A 23,519-nucleotide genomic window follows, 5' to 3' on the forward strand; every position below is an offset into this window, starting at 1 on the left:
ACTTGATTTTTTGTCTTTCCATTGATGTCCTAAAAAAAACTAGGATATTGAGGCTTCATTTCCCAATATTTTCTAATTTTAAGGTTAATAGTATATGTTTTATATCAATAGATTTACATTCATTTTGCTGAGATTAAACATGTTGAATTTGTGGTTTGAATTTTAAGTATTTTTAAAGTTATTTTACGAAAAAAATTAATTTTAATTTTGAAGAAGTATTAATTTGTAAGTTTATCCAAGAATGAAGTTTGGTCCAATGAAATTGAAAATTCAACATTAAAATAGGCTCACTTTACTCGCATCTAAAAGAAATAAACTCAAAATCATCAATCGTTCAAATATCTATCTTAGACCATGTTGAAGAATGATTTTAAAATAATTAAAATTGATTGTATTTTCACTTCACACTATGAGGTCCTCTTCGTTTCGTAATAATTCAATATCTTTGTAAAAAAGAAACATATATAGATGCATGTACACAACTAACTAAGACGAATCAAAGGGGAGGGAATTTAAAACTTTAGGTCTAACTTGACTTACGTAGATTAGTATAAAGAGAAATTATATTATAAGGTGAAAACAATAATGGAAGTCCTAATCATAAAAATAAAAGTGTATTTAATATATATTTATTCCCCTTCAATTAGTACACATATTAAGAATTAGAAAAATAATAATAGATTGGATTAAATTAAAGCTTTGAAAATTTTAATTTAATTAAATTTTGTTGGTCACGTGTCGGTGGACTTCTTTCATACTATATAACAACCCCTCATTATTAACATTTCCATTCCTTTCTACTCTCTCTCTCTCCAAAAACAACTGTGGAGGTTTGCGTTTGTATACTCAGAAATTGATCTTTAGATTTTTTTTTTTTTTTTTGTGCACGGTGGTCGGCCGGTGATTCTGGCTGAGTTAGGTGTTCAACTCGGCGGCGGCGACAACGGCGGAAGATTGAAATTTAAAGGTTGTATTATGGGGTTTTGGCATCAGATGATTTTTCCTGTACGGCGGGTTTGGCTCGCCGTTTATGTCCGTCTTAAAGCTCGCAAAAACGGTCAGTTTTTTTTTTTCTTTCAACTTCTTGCCTTATCCGTACAGTTTGTTTATTTTTTTTAATTTTAATTTTAATTTTTGGTCTTTTTTTCTAACAATTATATGGAAATTAATATCGATTGATTTTAAGGATGGAAATTGATTGATATAGTTGTCTCAAAATGTCTATCTTATAGTATTAGTATGGTTTCTATCTATTTAGTTTTTGTCTTCTTTTCATGTTTGTGTTCCTTATATTTAACTCGTTTGGTAATTATTTTTTTCATTTTTTACCATGATTTATATCTTAGATACAATAATTAAATTTTTAACCAAAATTTTTAAATAATAAAAAATTATTTTTTTACATTTCAAAATTTGGTTTTGTTCTTTAAACTATTGATAAAAAATAGATAACAAAGGAAGAAAATTGAACGGAAAAGTAGTATCTAAAAAATTAAATTTTTAAAACAAAAATACAAAATCAAACCGTTACCAAATAGACCTAAATTTTTAATTAAGTTTTTTTGTTTACTAAGTTATTGAAATTTCAATTTCTTATTTAATAAGTCTCTATATGATTTTTTTTCTCTTTTTCTTTTAAGAAAACACTGATCTTCAAAAGTGGATAAATAGGATATTAGATACAAAATTAGAAGTTTAAAGTTTTAATTAACAATTTTTTCTTAAAAGAAAATAGCCCACATGAATAATATGAGCTTTAACTATCAACCTTGAGATCGAGTTCAATTCTCCATCCTATATATTTAAAAAAGAATTTCATCACATAATTAATCTCATTAAATTTTGTGCTTTTATTGTAAGTAACTTTCTCTATATATATTATTGATAATTTTTACAAATTTTGGGATATATAATTAAGAGCAACATGCACTCATCTTGATGCATCATCTCTTCATCCACGTAAAAAAAAAATTAAATATATTAAAAAAGAATTTATCATATAATAAATTATAATTAGACTATCTAATGAGATGCTTGAAGAAAAGTACTATTCAAGAAGCATTAATAGTTTTTTATAATTTCAGATGCAAGATTAAAAACGGATATCAAAATATGGGTTTTGAATGAAATGATAAAGCAATTTAATTTCACATTAAAAAATAAATAATCAGGCTCTTCTTTTTAATGTATAATTTTTATAAAAAGAATAAATTACCTAAAAAGGTACAAGACACGTCAGCAATTAAATGGGTTTATAGTTGAAATTCCTTTAAGTCGGTAGGAGATTAAGTTCTGATCATTATTTAATTGAGTTTAAGGACATTCAAAAAGGAAAAAAAATAAATAAAAACAATTCAAGTGGGAAATGATCCACCAAACCAACTTTCACTTTAGAAGAAGAAAAAAAACTCTCCTCTTAAAAAACCCTATAAAAAATCTATAAATTCTTTTAAATTTCTTAGTTCTTAAAAAGTGATTATTATTATTATTATTATTATTATTAGTTTGTTGAACGATTTAACTTCAAAATTCTTTAAAATTTAATTTAGTGGATAAAACACTATTTATCATTTATGTTCAATATTTTTACTCTACAATTTACGTATAAATTAATTAAAGTGATAAATTTTTTGAATATAAATTTTTTTTTTTTTTTTTGTGGATTATCCTAAATAAAGATTCTTAGTATTAATTAAAGTTTAAAAAAAATTAACATTTGTGAGAATTTAAATTAATGAAGTAACTTTATAAAGGTGGATTGGATAAACATCTCTTTCACACAAAGCTATTTTTTTATGCCTCCAAGTCACAAAGCATTGTATATGGCTTGAAAAAGAGAAATTCAACATAAAAAATCACCTCTCTCTCTCTCTCTCTCCTCTTTTTCCAAATTACTATTGTTTTGTGCAAAACAAATTAGATGCTTCCAACAAGGAATCAGGTTCATATGGCTAACCCTTTTGGACCACTTCTTATTGTTGGGAATAGAAAATTACACTCAAATTTAGGGTGAAATATATATATATATATATATATATTTCCCATCTTACATTATGTTTATTTGGTAGGATTTTTTTTTTTTTTTGAATTAGATAACATTTGTGAATTTGACAATATTAGAGCTTGGTATAGATTGTAATATTTAATTGAATCTCCATTAAATATTTGTTTGTGGTCATGTTTGTTAATTATTTAATTTTTAAAATTTGCGTATATTTTTCCTGTGAATTCTTAATCGAATTCTAAAAAAAGAAAAAAAACAGTTTTCAAATTATTTTTTTTTTAGTTTTGAATGTTTAACTTGATTTTTAAAAATATTTGTAAAAAATTAAATTTTAAAAAAGGAAAAAAGAAAAAAGTTTAAAGGTTGTCACACCGGACTTAAATTGTCCATGATGTGGGTGTAGTGAGAAAATTTTCCAAATCTTTTTGGATATGATTCCTTCTGTTGTTTTTTTTTATTTATTTATTATTATGATAATAAGTTGTTTTTTTTTATAAAATTAAGTTTTTAAATATTTTTCTAAGAGAGGTAAAAAAAACATAATAAGTAATAAGGCTGATTTTTTTCATGAATCAAACAAACAGTCTCAAACAAATTTATTTTCCACATATAAAGAAAAACAAAGTTATTTAACCAATTAAAATAAAGTGTATTATCATTAAGAATACATATCGTTCTCAACTATGATATGAATAGAATATTAAAATCTAAAAATTGTGTTCGGTTTGACAGATGAAGGACTCCTGAAGCTCCACGATGATGTTGAAACGTGTGGTTATCAAGATGTAAAGGTTATGTGGGAAATACTGAGGAGATCGGAAGCCGAGTTAATTAATCATCATCCACAAATGAGGCGCAAACACAAGCCATTTTGGAAGGCCTTCGTGTGGTCTAACCCTAGCTCCAACCCATCCACTAGTATAGCTAAAATAACAAATTTTCCAACTTTCAACCCTGTTTCATAGGGAGACAAGTCAAGTTTTCTCCCCTCATGAAATGCCTTAAAAAAATAATGTGAAAATCTTAATGTTGTATCTTTGGCACTTTTTAGGCCAAATTGTGTCTAGAGAAAGTGAATTGTTGTAAATAGAAATAATAATTGCTTCTAAAAGGTTTCCAAGAAAAAGCTCAAATTAATACTTTGGGAGTTGGGAGAAATAATCCACTTCACCTTTGTTAAAAGGTGTATTGTACCATTCACAATGTTTTTGAAGCAATCTCATTCCTAACTTTTTTTTTTCTCTTGATATTTATTTCAAAAATCATGACTATCTAATATGGGCCTTTTTGTTGTATGATAGTAAAATTTTGGAGTTAGAAAGGATAGTTGGATAGAATGATAAAATGGGAAATTGTCGGCTTTGATCCAAAAACATTTTTCCCATTTAAAAGTAATCTCATCTTTAAAATCTATTTTTTTTTTAATCCATTTTCTAACGTTTTAGACTTTAAGTGGAGGAACCCACCACGTAAAAGACAAATTTGCCCCTCAATAAATGGTCATTTCAAAAAGTTAAATTAAATCTCATCTTCCTGTGGAAATCTCTTCATCTTCTTGTAGAAGTTAGGGTTTTCTATTCTACTTCTTCTCGTTGAGTTTCTTCACTATTGTTGGACTCTCTTCTCGCAAAGACTCCCCTACTTCTGTAATAAACACCCATCTTTAGTCTTTCATTACCCCTTCACCCAATTTGGATTTTGACAAAAGGTACTTCTTCCATTTTCTTTCTTTTTAAATGTATCGATTCTATTGTTTATAGGGGGAGAATCTATGTGATTTCTGGTAGGAATGTGTAGTGAAAAACTCAAAACCCCCCTTTTGTTTTATCATCCTTTGAACTTTAACGAACTTAAAAGAACCTAAAAATATATGGGGTAAGGTCTATATGTTCATCTAGGTTTGATTTTGCATTTTTTAGGTGTATTGAAATTCACGAGACAAATATCTCGTGAAGTTGTTGCGAATATTAAGTATTCGCAACAGTGAAAAGTTTTTAAAATAGCTTGAAAGCCCTCTATCATTTATCTTGTAATGTTGTAAGTTTATCTCATGAAGTTACTTCAGAGACAAAAGACAAAAATGAACTCAACTTCACAAGAGACAAAAGTCAGCCTTTCGTCTCTTGTGAAGTTGTGATAATTTATGTCTTTTGTCTCGTGAAGTAACTTCACGAGAAAAACTTTAGAAATCAACTTAACTTCACAAGAGACAGAAGACTGACTTTTGTCTCTCATGAAGTTGAGTTCATTTTTGTCTTTTGTGTCGTGAGGTAACCTCACTAAACAAAAGATAGAAATCAACTCAACTTCACGATACAAACTACATAGAGTAAAACTCAAGCTTTTTTAAAAACTTCACGAGATTTGTCTTTTGGTGATGGCTTTCTAGCTTCTTTCTCATGAAGTTCGTCCTTTTTAAGGATATTTTCTTTCACTAGGGATTTTAACATTGTACCATATTTTGTGGCATATATAAGTAATTATTATGGAGCCAAGGATCGAGCTAGCAGGATACTTTAAGGCTTCGTTATCATCGTGTTATCATCTTGCTAAGACATATATGGTGATCTGGATGAAGTTAACGAGGGTCCAGCTAGACATGTTTAGGCAGACCATATTCAGACCCATCTTAGATACACATTCTCTTTCAATGGACAACTGATACATCACCTACTTCTGAGGGAGGTTGTGGATGATAGACCGAACGTAATTTTTTTAATCTATTCGGGTTTAGGGTGTCATTCGGTAAGGATGAGTTTGACCTCATCACTTGGTTTAGGGTACACACGCGAGCGGTGTAGAATAATCCTACCCTATTAGGCTTAGAAACTTACGTAGTTTGAAACAATTTGAAGCCAAGGAACATTTTCTTGCCATGGACTTTAGGAGCGACAAGGATGCGATGAAAGTGGCACTTTCATATATCATAGAATTAGTCATGATGGGGAGGGAGAAGAAGCAAGTGTTTGACTATAGCATCCTTAGCATTGTGGATGACTAGGAGATTTTTTGCAATCACGATTGAAGTAGTGTGATTTTCTAGAAGACTACCAGTAGTCTTAAGAGAGCTCTCAGCAGTGCTATTGATCGAGCAGAACTCGAGACCTTGGCAAGATACAGCCTGTATGGATTCCCCTTTGCGTTATAGGTTAGTTCACATACGTATTCTACACGTTCTTCATTCTCCATTATCGTCAATTTTTTTTATGCTTTGACTCTAACTTCCTATTTGTAGGTGTGGGCATATGAGACGATTTATTTGCTCAGAGATATTGTGGTAACTCGTATTAGTGAGATAGCCATTCCACGTTTGTCTCGATTCGAGAGTAGGAAAAACCTAACATTTGCCTCATTAGACAGACATATTTCATGACACGACGAGTAATGGATTGAAATTTTTTTGATATATTGTTGTAAATTCATTCTGCTTATGATCCTAACTTGTCACATGCAGAGAAACTTCGTTATAACTGAAAGAACCCTATGAAGGGACCATAAACGGAAGCGGATCGTCCCAATTTCTCATAATTTTACAGAACATAAAATTTTTACAGCGAAAAGAATAAAATTATGCAATGCACAAATAAATTACAACATGCTATAAAAGAATTTATAAATAAAATAAAATAAAATGTGTGGGAAAAACCTTACCTTTTTTAAGAACGATTCTTCGATCGAAAAAAAAAAAAAAAAAAAAAAAAAAAAAAAAAAAAAAAAAAAAAAAAAAAAAAAAAAAAACCTTGATCTCCAAATTGGGGGGTTACAACTCCCTCTAAAAAAGAACAATTTTCAAAAAAAATTAATTAATTAATTAATTAATAATTTAATATATATTCACATGCTAACTACCTTATTATATAAATATATATTAAACTACATGTTAGATCAAATATAATATATAATCTATAGTTTTAATATTTTATCATATACAATATAACCTATAGTTTCATTTTTCTCACAAATGGCTTTTAACATAAATCACATTTATATTAAATTTAACCATATGAATCCAATTCATACAACTAATATTGGAATCATATTCAAATATTTATTTCTTCTCAAATAAATACTTAATATTATAATGTATCAAATACATTATAGTAATTATATCATATATAATTAAAATTTAATTAATTATATGATATATAATTAATTCTCTCAATTAATTTGAACCATTCAAATTAATCCAAAAACTGATTCTCACTAAAAACTCGTTGAGCTACCGAGGGGACTTCATGGACCTATAGTTTGAAGCTCCAATGGTACGTGAATAATTAATAAAACTCTTTAATTAAATTATTTATTATCCGTTAACTATCGGGCACTCCACTAAAGATCGGTAGCTGCACTTTTCGCACTGCAGATATATTTCTGTCTCCATTGGATATAACCAATTAACAATACAACGACCCTTCACAAATTGCTTGTAAGTACAGCTGGACCAAAATTACCATTTTGCCCCTGTAGTTACATCTAACTCCTTAAGTACCATTGATCCCTCTAATAAACAAGAAATCATAGTCTAACTATGACCAAACGCCTCTCGAGCAAGGAGAGAGTGTGGCACCACATTGTTCAAGCCCCGGAATCAGCTCTTAATGGAGCAATTTTTCTACTTACTCCAACATTGGGGAATGAGTGAATTTTTTCTTGTGTAGCTATGTTCCCAGCTCCTCAATCAAACGAATCCCTAAAATGGTAGGCTTGTTAAGTCGACGGTCTGACCACTCTCACCCATAAAAAATCAAAGGATTGCCTTCATAGGTAGGAGTTCACAACTCACTTAGGATTCAGGTCATGTTACCCATAGTCATCCTGGTGAAATGTAAGTCTCTATTATGAATGGTGTTATATAGTGAGACTAAACATTTCGTAGTCCGGTTTCATACAGACTCCTTTATATACAATATCTCCACTCACATGTCTCCATATGAATGATCATAATCAAACCATTTGTAGCACTTTACAACAATTGTAATACAAAGCGAGTCATACTCTTAGTGTCACCAGGATAAGGTATCCAGCCTTATCCATCTACTACAGACCATTTAAGTTATCACTTAAACATGATCCACCCATATATCTCTACATATATGTTTAAGCTACAAGATAACCTTGGATGTTAGTTTATTGGTTTGTGGTTAATGCAACTAATTTTGAAAGAAAACATCATATATTTTATTGCATAAATAAAATGTTTGTACAATACAATTACAAACTATAGGACCCTACGTGATTTAGGGCAACAGCCCCAACAATAAAAGTACGACTAGTAACAATAGAGGAGAAGGTAGTTCACATGTGCCACGTAGTTCCTGCCCTTGAAGTATATGTCCTCCTAACTAGTCTTATTGGTGAGGGTGACGTCGTCATGTCGAATGTGATGTTGGCAACGATCAGGGTGATCATAGTGACAAGGGCGGGGGTCGTCATGAAGACAGTGACGACGAGGATATTCGTAGCATCGAACTAAATCATGTCCATAATGAGGGTGATCATGGTGACGATGAGGGTGATCATCGACACAATGACCGGCAAGACCAGGACCAAGACCAAGTTCATGTTGATGTTGATATGAGTTAGGTGAACGAAGATCCCTCTTGTCTGAACATCGACATTCACAATTCTTTGGAGCCCACTCGTAGACCAAACATCGACACTAACAATTCTCCACATATAACGCGTTATGGAGTACCAGATAATGAGACATCCCACGTTGTGGGAGAGATAAGATGATTGGAGAGTGGCATAGATCGGATTGAGACCAGTGTTAAGTCTGAGTTCAACACCCTCCATTCTAAGGTCGCTGATATTCAGCGGGATGACTCTGAAAGGTTGTGGGATAACATGTCTAAGGATGTTGGTGGTCCATCTGGAGCTGAAGGGGATATTGCATCGAGGCCCTCTAAAGAAGGAGTTGAGGGAGCAAAGGATGACTTAGTTTTCCTCGCTCTCCAAATCAGTCCTAACATCGACGAAGATATTCATAGTCCTTAGGAATCAATATTTGGAGGACAGGAGATTATTAAACTTGACTCACAGGATATTCGTGGATATTTGTGCCTTCAAGTGCTAGTGGTACAGGCAAGAATGAGTCTGCAGAATCGAAGGTACGTGAAACTTGATAGATAAAATTACTCTCTCGCAAATTTTGATTTCAGCTAATACACGTTGCTATTAAAATAGAAATATAGTACATCAGTTATATCCCAAGAGACCCAACCGATGAAGGATGCCGCCTCAGTCATCGTACATAATCCGCGTAAACGAGGCCTGAGAATAAAACATAGATGAAAGGCATGTAATACATCAATTACTGATACCCAATCAGTTGGTAATCTACATGTTTTATGTATGTTGTTATATTAAGTTTATTCATTTTGGTCATTATGGTTTTTTAATTTAGACAGTACAAATAGTGGAAGGTGAAGATGGGGATAAAAAGCGAGAGACAACAAGTTGCAAGGGCAAGACATCCATACCCTCGATACTGAAATTGTTGAGGTTAGTATTTTATGATGTTGATATGTGCTTTTGGATGTCGTATTACATTCCTAATAGTTATCAAAATACGTCCACGAGAAAATTGGATCATTAAAAAATAGACAAGGAATGCCAACAGCACCTCAGAAATTGGAGGAATAGTGGGAAGTTGCTCGATTGAAGGTGAAACAAGAGGCAGCTGAGAAACTGAATGACCCAATTTCTGTTCCTGTGCATGTTCCAGTTATGTTGCACGTTCCAGTGGCATCGCGGGGAGGATGATCCGGATGGGTGCATACACACCAAGTTTTGCATAAATTAGAACTCTAATGAGCGGATCTTGAGTAGAAGCGGATTGACCAAATTCCATAATTTATTGAATGCAAAGTTTTACAGTAAACAAGCAATAAGATATGCATTTAAATCTAAATTACAACATGCTTTAAAAGAAAAAGGTTTCAAGAAACCTCACCTTTGAAGACCTTTTTCTTCACGTTTTCCTCGAACGGATCACAAAGTTCTTGAAGACCTTCTTCAAGATAAACCCCAACCAAAACCGAACACTACCACAATGAAAACCTTGGTATTCTCAGGGTGAAAACCTAAGAATGTTGGGCTCTGACTATTTTGGTTAAGAGAGAAAGCTTAATATGTAGAGGAAGAAGATTAAGAACTTTTACACAAAACTCAGACACATAATACTTTTGTATTTTTTTCTCTCTTTAGCCTTAGTTTAAGAAGAAGAAAACATTTTTCTTTTTCTACTTATCATAAAAAATAACCACCACCCACTAATGTAGGTGGAGAGAAAAGATGGGGAAGGGATTTGTAACTTCCTTCATTATTATCAAAATATAATAATATAAATATAAATATGATAACTAACTTATCATATTATTTATATAGTAAATTATATGTTATAAATATAACATATAATCTATAGTTTTAATATTGTATAACATACAATATAAACTATAGTTTCTTTTCTCTATTATATGGCATTTAATATAAATATTATTTATATTAAATTTAACAACTATAAATCCAATTCATAGAAACTATATTTGAATCTCATTTAAATATTTATTTCCTCCCATTAAGCTATAATGTATCAAATACATTATGACAATTATATCACATATAATTGAAACAACTTAATTATACCATATATAATTAAATCCCTCTATTAATTGAACAATTCAAATTAATCCAAAAACTGATTCTCAACTAAATCCTATTGAGCTACCAAAGGGACCTCATAGACCTGTAGTTTAAAGCTCCAACTGTACATGAATAATTAATTAAACTCTTTAATTACATTATTCACCATCCATTAACTGTCGGACACTCCATTAAAGATAGATAGCTACATTCTTTGCACTACAGATATATTTCTATGTCCATTGGATATAACCAATCAACAGTACGATGACCCTTCACAAATTGCTCGTAAGTACAGCTAGGCCAAATTATCGTTTTGCCCCTGTAGTTATATCTAAGTCCTTAAGTACCATTGATCCCTCTAATGAACAATAGATCATAATCCAACTATGACTAAACCCCTCTTGGGTCAGGAGAGGGTGTGGCGCCACATTGTTCAAGACCCGGAATCAGCCTTTAAGGGAGCAATTTATCTACTTACCCTGCCTCATGGGAGGAGTATATTCCATCTTGTGTAGATGTCTTCCCAGCTCCCCAATCAAACGAATCCTCAAAATGGTAGGCTTGTTGAGTCGGTGATCTGGCCATTCTCACCCATACAAATCAAAGAACCGCCTTCATAACCAGGAGTTCACAACTCATTCAGGATTCAGGTCATGTTACCTATGGTCATCCTGGTGAAATGTAAGTCTCTATTATGAACATCGTTATATAATAAGACTGAGCATGTCGTGGTCCGGTCTTATACAAGATCCTTTGTATATAATATCCTCGCTTGCATGTCTAATACATGAATGGTCAGGATCAGGTCATTTTTAGCACTTTACAACAATTGTAACACCTACAAACCGGGTCATACTCGTAGTGTCACCAGGATAAGGTACCCAACCTTATCCATCTACTACATACCATTTAGGTTATCACTTAAACATGATCCACCCATATGTCTCTACATATGTGTTTAAGTTACAAAAATAATCATAGATGTTAGTTTATTGGTGTTTGGTCAATGCAACTAAAATATCATATGTTTTATAGACAATGAATAAAACATCAAATATTTTATTAAATACGTAATGAGTTTGTTCAACAATTTTTACAAACTATAAGACCCTATGAGATTTAGAGCATCAACCGCAACAGTCACCATATAAGGCCCTTGAACCTCAAAGAAACAAGAGTAGGGGAAAATATAAGGGATATAACCCTATGGTCCCAATTCCAAAACAGATAGAGAAGTACATGATAGAGTGGATAAATCGTCCACAATAGCACCGTTAAACTCGTAGCGACTGTGCATAGTATCTAGAAAAGAGAATGATTGGTGGAAGTCCCTAGTTCATCCAGTTCAATGGTTGGATGAAGAGGTAAACATCTAAAATTTTTCCTTATTTTCGGATTTTTTATAGTCTTCATTAATATAGTTTTTAACGTCCACAAAAAAATTATTGATATCTTGTTCATATTCTTACGACATAAAATACTGAGTGAAAATTCTACGACCCAGAGTATCCCTTCGTTCACGACAGCTGATCGAGCAGTTATTGTAAGTTATCATCAATTAACTATAATAGTTTATTTACGATGTTTTTTATGTTGATTGCACCTAATTTTGTTGACAGAACTTATTTCGTCGTCCATATAAGTTGTACTCTGAGTGGAAAACGTCACAATGCACTATGACATATGACTGGGATAAAGCAAGCATATTACTGAAGTATGTTTAAGGCGAGCTGACTGACTAAAGTATTTCGTGTTCCACTATTGATGTCATATGCATACCTTACAATATACTTGATGTACATTGGATATTGGTCAAGATAGACATGGTGCAAGATAGGTTAGTTGTTTCAGATTCATACAAGAGACTCTGTACTTAGTCGGAACTGGAATATCACTTCACAAAGCAGGTGTGATATTGGCTTGCCCTAAATTGCCACTGACTCTTTAGAAGCTGGAGCGAGTTGAAAATGCACCACAACAATCAGTTAGCAGAGATTGTGGTATATTTTGTGCCAAGATGTTTGAGTATGTTGTAACTGGGTGTAATATGTCCACTTTGACCCAATCAAATATGAATTTCTTCATACGTCAGTTTGTTGTACAAATATATATGAACAAAGCTATTTATTAGTGCATTTGTTTATCTTCAATGGTGTTTGTTTTCTACATCTTTTTTTTATACTTCACTTGAGATAATTAAATATTACACTGTCAAGTTAGTTTAATTACAAAATGTTACACTGTAAAATAACCCAATCAAATTGTAACATAAATTGGATTTATGTTATTGCCAATGGTTTTCAGTAAGTTACTCGATTGTAGCCACACATACTGCACCAAGTACATTTGTGAATCTGAGTGACCTCTCCTGCATATGGTATTCTTATCTCCTAGTGGAGGCCAACTTGAGCAACACGAATCGGCGACAATATTTGGATGTCTTCGTAATCATCCCCCTGAGGCCCTTCTGAAATAGAGCCTAAAGGGAAAATAGGTTCTCCATATGATCCGTAAATAGCCTGAATATTGTAGTAAGGGGAACAAAGTGTGCATGGATCAATGTTCCGGTAACGGACTGCTGCAATCGCATGGGAGCATGGCATGTCGTAATAATCAAAATCCTTGCACGAACACATACGCGCATTCAAGTCAACAACTCCACTAAGGTGAATACCAACAACTTTAAAAATGTGTTGATCAATCGGCCTCACAAAATGCCTTTTAGTCGTCATTTTCGTCTCCGCATAATCTGAAAGCATCGTTTGACGACTCGATGTATAGGTTCTTGGATGAAACCAGTCTTGCAACAAACCCCTTATGTGATCAAGAAATTTAGTTATTGGCAATGTTCTAGCGTCCTTTAGTACAACATTTAAACTCTTAGTCGCATTTGTAGTCATCTGATTAAACCTTCGTCCACATTGAAATTCCCTGGCCCATTTTTCAAATCCAATTTCCTCTAAGTATTGGCCCATTCCTCTTATTGGGATAATTTCAGCCCAATGTACTTGAAAAGTAATCTCACGGGGTGATTTTGCAACTAGGAAGAAATCGGGGAAGGGAGATTTTTTCCCAAAATGCTTGAGTAGGTTTAGACTTATATGATGAATGTAGAAACAATGAAAGGCAAAAGGAAATACCTTACTGATTGCTTTGCTTATGCTTGCTTTACGATCTGATACAATGACAAGTTCAGATATAGCCCCAACCGCCTCCTTAACGTGCCCAAAAAAACCATGTCCGAGCTTCTCCCGTTTCACTATCCACAATGAAAAATGCAACTGGATATATTTGACCGTTCTCATCAATTGAATTCATGCTTAACATGACACCCTTAAACTTATCTCGTAAGTGTGTCCTGTCAACAACCAAAACACACCTTATGTAGTTCAAAAAGCCTCGTATTGACGGACCCAAAGCCATGAAGACGTACTTGAATTGAATCATGATGAGGATATTCGTAGCGTCAAACTGAATGACGCCCACAGTGAGGGTGATCACTGAATCAAGTTCAATTTGTAAACAATGCCAAGGTTCATTATCTTCAAAGCTTCCCCGTAAGCATGTAATTGGCTAACGACGAGCAAAGTTAGGTGTCCTTTATTTTAGAATCTCTTCCGAAGAGTTTTCTTTAATTTTGCTGCATTGCAGTTATAAACAAAATACAATACAATTTGACTGTCATTTTGTACACGATAAAGTTACTTATGGATTCTTGAAGTTGCTTCCCATTCGATCTTCATTCCAGTTTGCAGATATGTTCGTCGAGGCTTCCTCCTCAACTCATTTGCACTTTCTTATGTCTAAAGTGGAAGTCGAAATAGCTAAGAAAAAGCAAGAAAAGAGTTGACAAAGGACAGAGAGAAAGGAAGAGACAGAGAAGCTTATGTGAGGAAGGTAACTTTCTTCTTCCTTCTGTATATCAATATGTATATTTTCCTTCTTTCTTTTTTCATGTTCTTTATAGAATGAATTGATGATTTATATACAACAATTGAATACATAAAACGACAAAATGGAGAGGAATCCAATTTACAAACTTTGTCCATTTTAGGTATGCAGGTGACCGGGCAGCTGCTTGATATACCAGAATCAGTTTGGGGAGAGAGACAGGTCACGGTGGTGACTGAGCTGGCTCCAAGCTGGCATTCTTCTTTTGTCAAATGAGCTGAAGTGTCATCCTTGTCATCCCCCTTCAAGCGAGAGCTTAACTAAGTTAGGCGAGCTTGCTATGCAAATAAGAGAAAGTTTGAATTGGCAGTGTTTTGGGGAGACAGTTCGCGAGCTGCTCGGTTGTAGGAACATACCGTAGTGGAGTTGATCTCTTAAGATGAGATCCCGAATAAAATGCACATTAATTTCGATGTGTTTGGTTCGAGCATGGAAGACAGGGTTAGCAGCCAATGCACCTGCTCCCATATTGTCACACCAGAGAACGGGAATGCCGGTTGGAGAGAAGCCTATTTCAATGAGTAAGTTGCGAACCCAAATGATTTCAATAGCAGCATGAGCAAGAGCTCAGTATTCTGATTCTGTGCTAGAATGTGATGTGGTTGCCTGTTTCTTAGAGGACCAAGAATAAGAGTGGAGCCAAGATAAAGACAGTAGGCAGCAGTGGAGTTCCTATCATCAAGGTTTGAGGCCTAATCAACATCAGAGTATGTTGAGATGGTGAGGTGTGGATCAAAATGGATAGTTAATCCAAGTTGTGGTGTTCCAACTAGGCAGCGAAGGACTCTTTTGACAGCTGACCAATGTACATCAGTTGGAGCTTTGAGAAATTGGCTTAACTTATTGACAATGAAAGCTATATCTGGGCGGGTATTGGTTAGATATTAAAGAGCACCAACTATGCTACAATAAAGGAAGGGATCAAGGAGAGGTTGGCCTATGTTGATAGATAACAAGGTGCCAGGGGCAGCAGGTGTTGGACAAGGCTTGACATGCTGTAGATTTAGCTTGGCTAATAGGTCAGTGATGTATTGAGCCCAGTGAAGGTGAAGACCTGTTGGTGTATAGTTTATTTGAATGCCAAGGAATTTGCTAAGTGTGCCAAGATCTTTAAGGGAGAATTGGTTGTGGAATATGGATACAAGATGATCAATATAGGCTGGATCACTGCCTGTAAGGATTAGGTCATCCACATAGACAAGAAGCATGGTAATAGATGATGAGGTTTGCATATAATATAGGGAGGTGTCAAGGGAACTTACTTTGAAACTAGAAGAAGCGTTTCAGCTCATCATTCCAAGCTCGAGGGGCTTGTTTAAGGCCATAAATTACTCGATGGAGCTTGCAGACATAGTAAAGGTAAGTTGCACTTTCAAAGCCCGGAGGTTGAGTCATATAAACAGTCTCTTTGAGTGTGCCATCAAGGAAGGCATTATTAAAGTCTATTTGACGAAGTGGCCAGAGATGAGAGACTGCAAGTGTGAGGATAATCCTGTTAGTGGGGGGTTTGACAACAGGGCTGAAGGTGTCAAAATAATCAAAGTCAGGGTGCTGATGGAAGCCTTTGGCAACAAGACGTGATTTAATCGCTGAACTGATCCTTGTGCACCACGTTTTAATCTGTAGACCCATTTGCAGCCAACTATAGTGGAGGTAGAGAGAGGAGGGACTAGTGTCCAAGTATTTGTGCACTGCAGGGCTGTACGTTCTTCAACCATTGCTAGTTTCCATTGTGGAACTGATAGGGCTTGAGAAACAGTATGTGGCTCAGCTTGAGTGAAATCAGTAACAAGTTCTGTAGACCAAACTTTGGGCTTAAAGACACCTGCCTTACCCCTAGTGATCATGGGATGAGTGCCTAGTAAAGGCTGAGCTGAGACTTGCTGATGTTGGAAGAAGGGCTGTGGAGGAGAATTTGGTGGAAGTGAGTCTGTAGAAGAATTTGGTGAGTTGTGTAAGGCTTGAGATGGAGACATGAGTGGAGAGCTTGGAGATGGTAAACCAGAGTTTGAATGTGGAGTGATTGGGGTTAACAGGGGATTAAGACTATGATGTTGGTCCTAAGATGGATGAGAAGGGTGGGTAACTGGTGACTGACACGATTGGGGCAAGTTTATTGATGGTTGAGAAAACCAAGTAGTGATTGGAGGTGCTGAGGTAGGAAGGTTGGAGGGTTGGTTATTGGCAAAACCAGTTTGAAAGGGGAAATCCTCTTCATTAAACACCACATGGCATGAGATAATTATTTTACCATCATCAGTGAAGCAACGGTACCCTTTGTGCATAGGTGAAGGACCAACTTCTTGCTGTGGAAATCAAATTTGTGAGACTGATAGGGCCATAGATGTGGGTAGCAGGCACATCCAAACACTCTAAAGGATGTCAGGTCCAGTTTTCTTCCAAGTAGTGCTTCCATTGGGCTGATATCCTAAAGAACAGAAGAGAGAAAGCCATTAATAAGAAGCACAATGGTTTGAAAAGCATACCACCATAGATGTAGGGGCATCCTAGCTTGAGCAAGGAGTGTTAAACCAGTCTCAACAATATGCCTATGTTTGCTTCAACACGACAATTATGGGCTGAAGTGTGAGGACAAGACAGTCTGATATGGATTCCCAGCTGTGTGCACATGTGAGCAACAGGTTGGTATTCCCTTCCTCCATCCATTTGCAAAGTCCTAGTAGTTCTATTAAACTGTGTGCGAGCAAGAGCTTGGAAGTTTTGAAAGGCAACTATTGTATCACTCTTTTGTTTTAGGGGATAAAGCCAAGTGAACCTGTTGAAATCATCCACAAATATGACATAGTAAGATTACATCCACTGGTCAATTTAGACAAAATTTTAGAGGATGGATGGCCTAATCACCTATGGAGAAGTAGTTTGGAGACAGTAGTGCTGGTTGTAAGAGCTGAATGTAAGGAAAGCTGATTGGACCAATTTGTCAAATGAGCACCTGAGGGTCCTTATGTGGAGGGTGATTTATTTTCAGCTGGTTGACATTATCTAAAAGGTAGAGTCCATCTTTAAGTTGTCCGGTCAGAAGTGCCACCCCCGAGTCTTTGTCCTTAACCACACAAAATTCAGCATGAAATTCAACCACAACATTATTATCATTTACTAATTTGGACACACTGACTAGATTTTTGGTGATTGCAGGTACATAAAGTATGTTTAGTAAGGACAGAATGCCATTCTCAGTGTGTAATTTGGAGTGTCCTGACTGAGATATACTAAGAGGAGTACCATTACCAATAAGAACTCTATCATTACCTGTGTAGTTGGAGGAGGATTTAAGGAAGGCTGGGTTGCTGGTTACATGTATTGAGGCTCCACTGTCAACATACCAATTAAGGTCAGCTACTATTTCAGGGGAGGCAACTGTTGAGTGAGCAATTAACGTTGAGGAGGGTTGTTTTTTATGTCTATTTGCGGGTAGCTGAGTAGATTCAGCTTGAGTATGTGTCTGTCTAGGATTATTGAACTCTTTGTTGTACCTGAAATAACAGATATCAGCAGTGTGGCCTATCTTTCCACAAGTTTGGTAGGTAGGCCTGGTTGTAGAGGCATTGTTCCATCGACCGCGCCCTCTACTTCTTCCTCCTCCACCTCTTTAGTTTGAGGACTGATTGTATCCATAGGTGTTTCGATGGGAGTTTGATAAATTAAGACTATTTTGTACTACATTTACTAATGGAGAGTTTGGGGAAATAGACATATTTGTCATACCAATAACACCAGACTTGATAGCCAGCTGATACTCAAGTCTTTTCTCATAAGATAACAAGTCAGATTGAAGATCAGACCACTTGGTTGTGCCTTTGCTTTGCACAGCTATAACAACCAGATTGTACTCCTCATCCAGGCCAACCAACACTTAGGAAATAAGGTCAGAAGGAAACACTGGTGAACCTGCAAGAGCAAGACTGTCAGCATATTTCTTCATTAAGGTTAAGTACTCACTCATCTTCAGGGCAGCTTTGCGAGTTTGTTGAAACATTCTCTTCAGGTAGTCAGTTTCAACCCTCAATTGAACTCCAACAAGCCCTTTGACATCTTCCCACAGCTCCCTTATTGTTTGGTGTCCTATTACTTGCGTAACAATGTCTTGATTCATGGAGTTGTAAAGCCAACCTAACAGTAGTTGATCAACTGCTATCCACGCATCATAAGCTGGATTAGGTTGTAGCTCAGCTCCTGCTGAAGTTGCAGGGATTGGATCAGCACTTGAACTTTCACCTGAGTTTTCATTGGTTTGCCTGACAATGAAACGGCTTGGGCAAGGATTTTCTCCGGTTAGAAAGCCTTCCAGACGGTAGCTTCTGAGGATTGGCCATGCTAGGTTTTGCCAAAGGAGAAAATTGGACCTATCTATCTTAATGAATGTCACCTGGTTTAGTAGCTAATTGAGGGGTAGATTTGTAATGTTTCCACTATTAACGATTGCAGGAAAGGTAAGCTGATGGGTAGTAGGTGGATTTGCCATTTCAGGATCGTTTTTTCGCTTACCAAGAGAGTAGCTAGTAGCTCTGATACCAAGTCGAAATAGCTAAGAAAAAGCAAGAAAATGGCTGACAAAGGACAGAGAGAAAGGAAGAGACAGAGAAGCTTACGTGAGGAAAGTAACTTTCTTCTTCCTTCTGTATATCAGTATGTATATTTTCCTTCTTTCTTTTTTCATGTTCTTTACAGAATGAATTGATGATTTATATACAACAATTAAATACATAAAACGACAAAATGGAGAGGAATCTAATTTAACAAACTCTGTCCATTTTAGGTATGCAGGTGACCGGACAGCTGCTTGATATACCAGAATCGATTTGGGGAGAGAGACAAGCTACGGTGGTGACTAAGCTGGCTCTAAGCTGGCATTCTTCTTTTGTCAAGTGAGTTGAAGTGTCATCCTTGTCAGTGGATGTTTTAAATTTACACGCTCGATCTTAAGGGGGAGTTTTAGTTTTTTTCCAAGTCAATTTCTGTTTGTATATAGCAGTGAACTAGTCCATTGTTGAAAGTTATAGAATAGTCATTTTGTTATCTCATTTTTAGGTTTGTTTGAACTAGATTTGTATTTACATTATTTACTCAAACACAACATATAAATATGGGTGTAGAATTCTTCATTGAATGAATGAAAATAGAAGATTATTTATTCCTCATTAGTTTTGTGATTCTCCCCAATTTTATTTTCTTCCAAAATAATATAGCTTTGAATTGAGCCTTCAAAACAAAGCTTGAACTTTACTTTTTAAAGGCATTGCATAAAAATCGTTTCTTGCTTTGATTTTACTAGAAAAGGTCGCCACTTAAGTTTTTTTCATTTAATATTTACTAAAAAAATTTCAAGATTCAAACCCCATCGTTAGACTCAATTTGACAAGTTTTTAAGTATTAATTAATAAAAAGTCTATTAAATTAATAAATAAAACATTATACCAACGTACTAATAATAACAAACGAATAAAAGTTCAACATTTTAAAATTCAGAAATAATAATAACCAAATAAAATGAATTTTTTGTATTTATAAACACACTTTCGAAAGATCCAATTCTCTCTCCGGTCTCGTTCATCAAAGTTTGGAGTGGGCGTTTGCCTGAGCAAAGAGAAACTACGGCAATGGAGATGGAGAAGAAAGAGATGGCTTGTGAAGCTTCGATTCCCATATCAATTTCAGAAGCCTTCTTCCTCCATCTGATCTGCGCCCTAGGGCTAGCCCTAGCTTTCTGGATTGCTCGTTATATCTATTCCACCGATCTCATCTCCGATCCTTCTCGCACTCTCTTCTTGATTTTGGTATTTCTCTCAATTCCCCTCTGCTTTCTCTTTTCGAATGTACTCCTTGCATTTTGATTCATCTTTCTTCTCTCTCCTTCCTCAGGCCATTGAATGTCCGATTGTGATTCTTCTTTACAGCCGGTATCGTACGGACAGGCAGCAATGCTCGGTATACTTGATTCTCGTAGCTTGTTTCGTTTTAGTCTGTTTTTTCATGAGAAAATGTATTATTTTGAAACCAGATAATGAGTTATGAAAACTTGGACTGTGTTCTATGTGAATTTGCAGTACTTGAAGGCTGTGGCTCGAGGCTTGCTTGGACTTCCCGCTGGTTAGTTGGAGAAAACTCATTCCACTTGCCTGTTTTTTTATTTTCATTCGTTTAATGAGTGTTTTGAAGTTGTTCTCCATCTGTTCATGTGATTAAGCATTTTGAGGAATTAAATTCTGAATGCGAAAATCATTCACATTAAAGTCGTCAACTACATCTCACAATGTGTTTAGCTCACTTCACATAAAGTGTTGTGAGAGTTATTGGACTTGTCCAGGAGGAAGGATATAGCCGTTTTTGTTTTGCTTATTCATTTAGATGTATAGTGGTTTGGTTCATCTGATGCGGCCTTTATTATGCAGGTGCTGTTATTAATGCTTTTGGAGCAATAGTTCTAGGCGCGCCTGTTGGTGCTCAGTACGTGAATTAGTGACTAAAAATCTATATTTTTCATCTCCCATGGATTTGCAAGTTTTGAATATTATGGTTTGAATGGAAATTTTAATCCAGAATTTGTCCAACAAATAAATCAAGATCTGCTCTCTGTCACAGCTGGTATTTTATCATAACCATTCATGGAAACACTACTTTTTTTCCTTTTTCATTCAATCCATATTGTGAATATTTCATGTGGAATTTACTTGGGAAGAAGATTAATCGACAGTAGCATCATTAGGCATGCCTGATCGTTTTATAATTATAAACATTGGTGTCCCACACCTCTAAACTTTCTCGAGGTCGAATTATGACGGTCATTAATAATATATTTGATCCTGTATACGTTTTTGTATGCATGCTCTGAGTACTTCTCCTTGGCACAGATACTTCGTGAAGACCCTTAACTGGTCACTTGTGATGTCATTGTTCAATGTAAGCAAGCAATTCTTTAATACATTTCCTTCGATGGATATGTATCTAACTATATTGTTTTAAGTTCTTCAACCTTTCTGAAACATGTATGGTTGCCATTGGCTATTGTCGTGCATCCTTAAGATGAGTGGGACCTATATTTTTGCTTTCAGTTGTCTTGGCTATATTTTTAAACTCTGAAATTAGTAAAGACTACTCCGTGATTCATGAAAATGGAGCTTTTCTTGTATTTAGACAGTATTTTCTGTTTGCTTTGCGATGTCATTCTCTTTGTACTAAAATTTCGGGGTAGATGTAATGCTGTGTTAGAAAGCAGATTTCTTCATGATTTCTCCTTTTCTTCACATATTGGTATAAATATGCTTTCCTTTAACGGTAATGTTTCTTGCTGGTATTCTTGTAGATCGTGCCTTCAGCGTGTGTCTTTGGTTCATCATGGAGAGATTGGCAGCGCCTATTTGCTTACACAAAGTATTCCTCCAGACATTATCTCTCTTCCTTCTCTTAGTCTGTTCATTTAAACTTACCTACTTGACGTGAATGTATTCTTTTACTTGCAAGATATTTAGTTCACATTTAATTAGGTAAATACAAATTTAAAATGAAATGTTTATATAGAGTGAATGCTGTGGAATTGCAGGCCAAATGGAACTATTGATCACATGATATGCATTCCAGCACATGGTGCCATTATTGGAGCATGGTTTGGCGCATGGCCCATGCCACTTGATTGGGAAAGGCCATGGCAGGTACTTGTTTTTCATACAGCATTTGTGTTATCCCCATCAAACTTTCGCATGTCAAACCTTAGTGACATCCAATAATGTCAATTAGCAGTCTTTAGTTTGAACTAGGAAATTTAAACTTTCGCATGTCAAACCTTAGTGACATCCAATAATGTCAATTAGCAGTCTTTAGTTTGAACTAGGAAATTTAAAATATTGCATGATTTCAAGGCATCCTAAAAACGGTGGAGTCAAGTCTGCTTATATCTAACCCGTGGATTCAACGGTAGAATGCTAAATGGTTGTGCCTGGTTTTCTTGGATCTATTCATAATTTGTAGGCATCCTAAGGAAAAAAGAATGAACCAAGTTTGCTCGTCGCAAACTTGTGAACTTGCACTCAAATGTTTTCAGGACTTATCCACGAAAAAGAATAATTCAGTAGACATTTTATGTGCCCATGGTTTTATATCGGATTCAAATAAGATGTCTATCAGGATTTGGTTCCAATTTCTGTCTACGCTATTTTGTGGACATCATTTCTACATCTAGTGCTCCTAACCTCGAAAGTCTTGGTTTTCTCGCATCTATGTGAACTATATTAAATACAGATTACTTTAATATGCAGGAATGGCCAATTTGTGTGAGTTATGGGGCAATACTCGGCTACTCAATCGCAATGGTAGCATCCTTGGTTTTCTCACATCTGAGGGGTTCGCAGCATGTTAAAAGAGACTAACTTCCCAGTATTCCGTTCTAGCTCGATTATCAAAATTTTCCCTTTCTCCTCATTTTTCTCTTCGCCAGGGTTTTTCTTCAGGTGCATCGCACGATACTCCTTTTTTGAACGTTCTCACCATTCATGTTCTTTTGAATATCTATCGCTATCAACACACATGAGCTGTTTCTTTGTAGCCTGTATAATGCACGAAAGCTCCTTTTTTTGTTTCTCCGAATGGGGACGTCTTCATGTGAATTCTCTCTATATATAGTGTGCGAAAAATTGCAGATTCTTTTCCTTTTACACTGATCTTGAAGACCCCTGTTGTCCCCCATATTTGGCCACCGAAAGGGAAAAAGATGGATAAGGAGAGAATTAGAGGGGGAAAAGAAAAAGATGAAATCCATTAGATGCAAGAAAGAGAAGACATTCTTCTAGGACCCCTTTTCATCTGAAGTGATTCGCCCCCCAGAAATGCCAAGTCATCTAAATAAACATTTTCGTTCCTTATTTTTCCTTGACCAGAATGTTAAAACTTCCACTTGTTACATTTC

The 23,519-nt window shown here is 35.1% G+C and overlaps 3 protein-coding genes across 3 annotated transcripts; 2 read left to right on the top strand and 1 right to left on the bottom strand.

The window, feature by feature from the left end:
- The first annotated feature begins 787 nt into the window (after positions 1 to 787).
- Positions 788 to 4,200, top strand: LOC120091347 (uncharacterized). Its single transcript, XM_090306525.1, has 2 exons — positions 788 to 1,057; positions 3,737 to 4,200. The coding sequence occupies exons 1-2, from the start codon at positions 976 to 978 to the stop codon at positions 3,967 to 3,969; spliced, it is 315 nt and encodes a 104-aa protein (XP_090162651.1). The 5' UTR covers positions 788 to 975; the 3' UTR covers positions 3,970 to 4,200.
- An 11,844-nt stretch (positions 4,201 to 16,044) lies between these two features.
- On the bottom strand, positions 16,045 to 18,936 carry LOC150032704 (uncharacterized). Its single transcript, XM_090306992.1, has 6 exons — positions 18,914 to 18,936; positions 18,512 to 18,858; positions 18,316 to 18,433; positions 17,556 to 18,096; positions 16,854 to 17,030; positions 16,045 to 16,662 (listed from the first exon to the last, which is right to left on the bottom strand). Exons 1-6 carry the CDS (start codon positions 18,934 to 18,936, stop codon positions 16,045 to 16,047), a joined length of 1,824 nt encoding a protein of 607 aa, XP_090163118.1.
- Positions 18,937 to 20,117: 1,181 nt separating this feature from the next.
- Positions 20,118 to 23,268, top strand: LOC120090501 (phosphatidylinositol-glycan biosynthesis class F-like protein). Its single transcript, XM_039048212.2, has 8 exons — positions 20,118 to 20,397; positions 20,483 to 20,548; positions 20,668 to 20,710; positions 21,013 to 21,067; positions 21,472 to 21,520; positions 21,924 to 21,991; positions 22,161 to 22,269; positions 22,873 to 23,268. Exons 1-8 carry the CDS (start codon positions 20,221 to 20,223, stop codon positions 22,981 to 22,983), a joined length of 678 nt encoding a protein of 225 aa, XP_038904140.1. The 5' UTR covers positions 20,118 to 20,220; the 3' UTR covers positions 22,984 to 23,268.
- The last annotated feature ends 251 nt before the right edge of the window (positions 23,269 to 23,519 follow it).

Source organism: Benincasa hispida, chromosome 11 (assembly GCF_027475165.1).
Source record: "Benincasa hispida cultivar pf3 chromosome 11, pf3_genome.v1.1, whole genome shotgun sequence".
In the NCBI taxonomy this organism is placed as follows: Eukaryota; Viridiplantae; Streptophyta; class Magnoliopsida; order Cucurbitales; family Cucurbitaceae; genus Benincasa; species Benincasa hispida.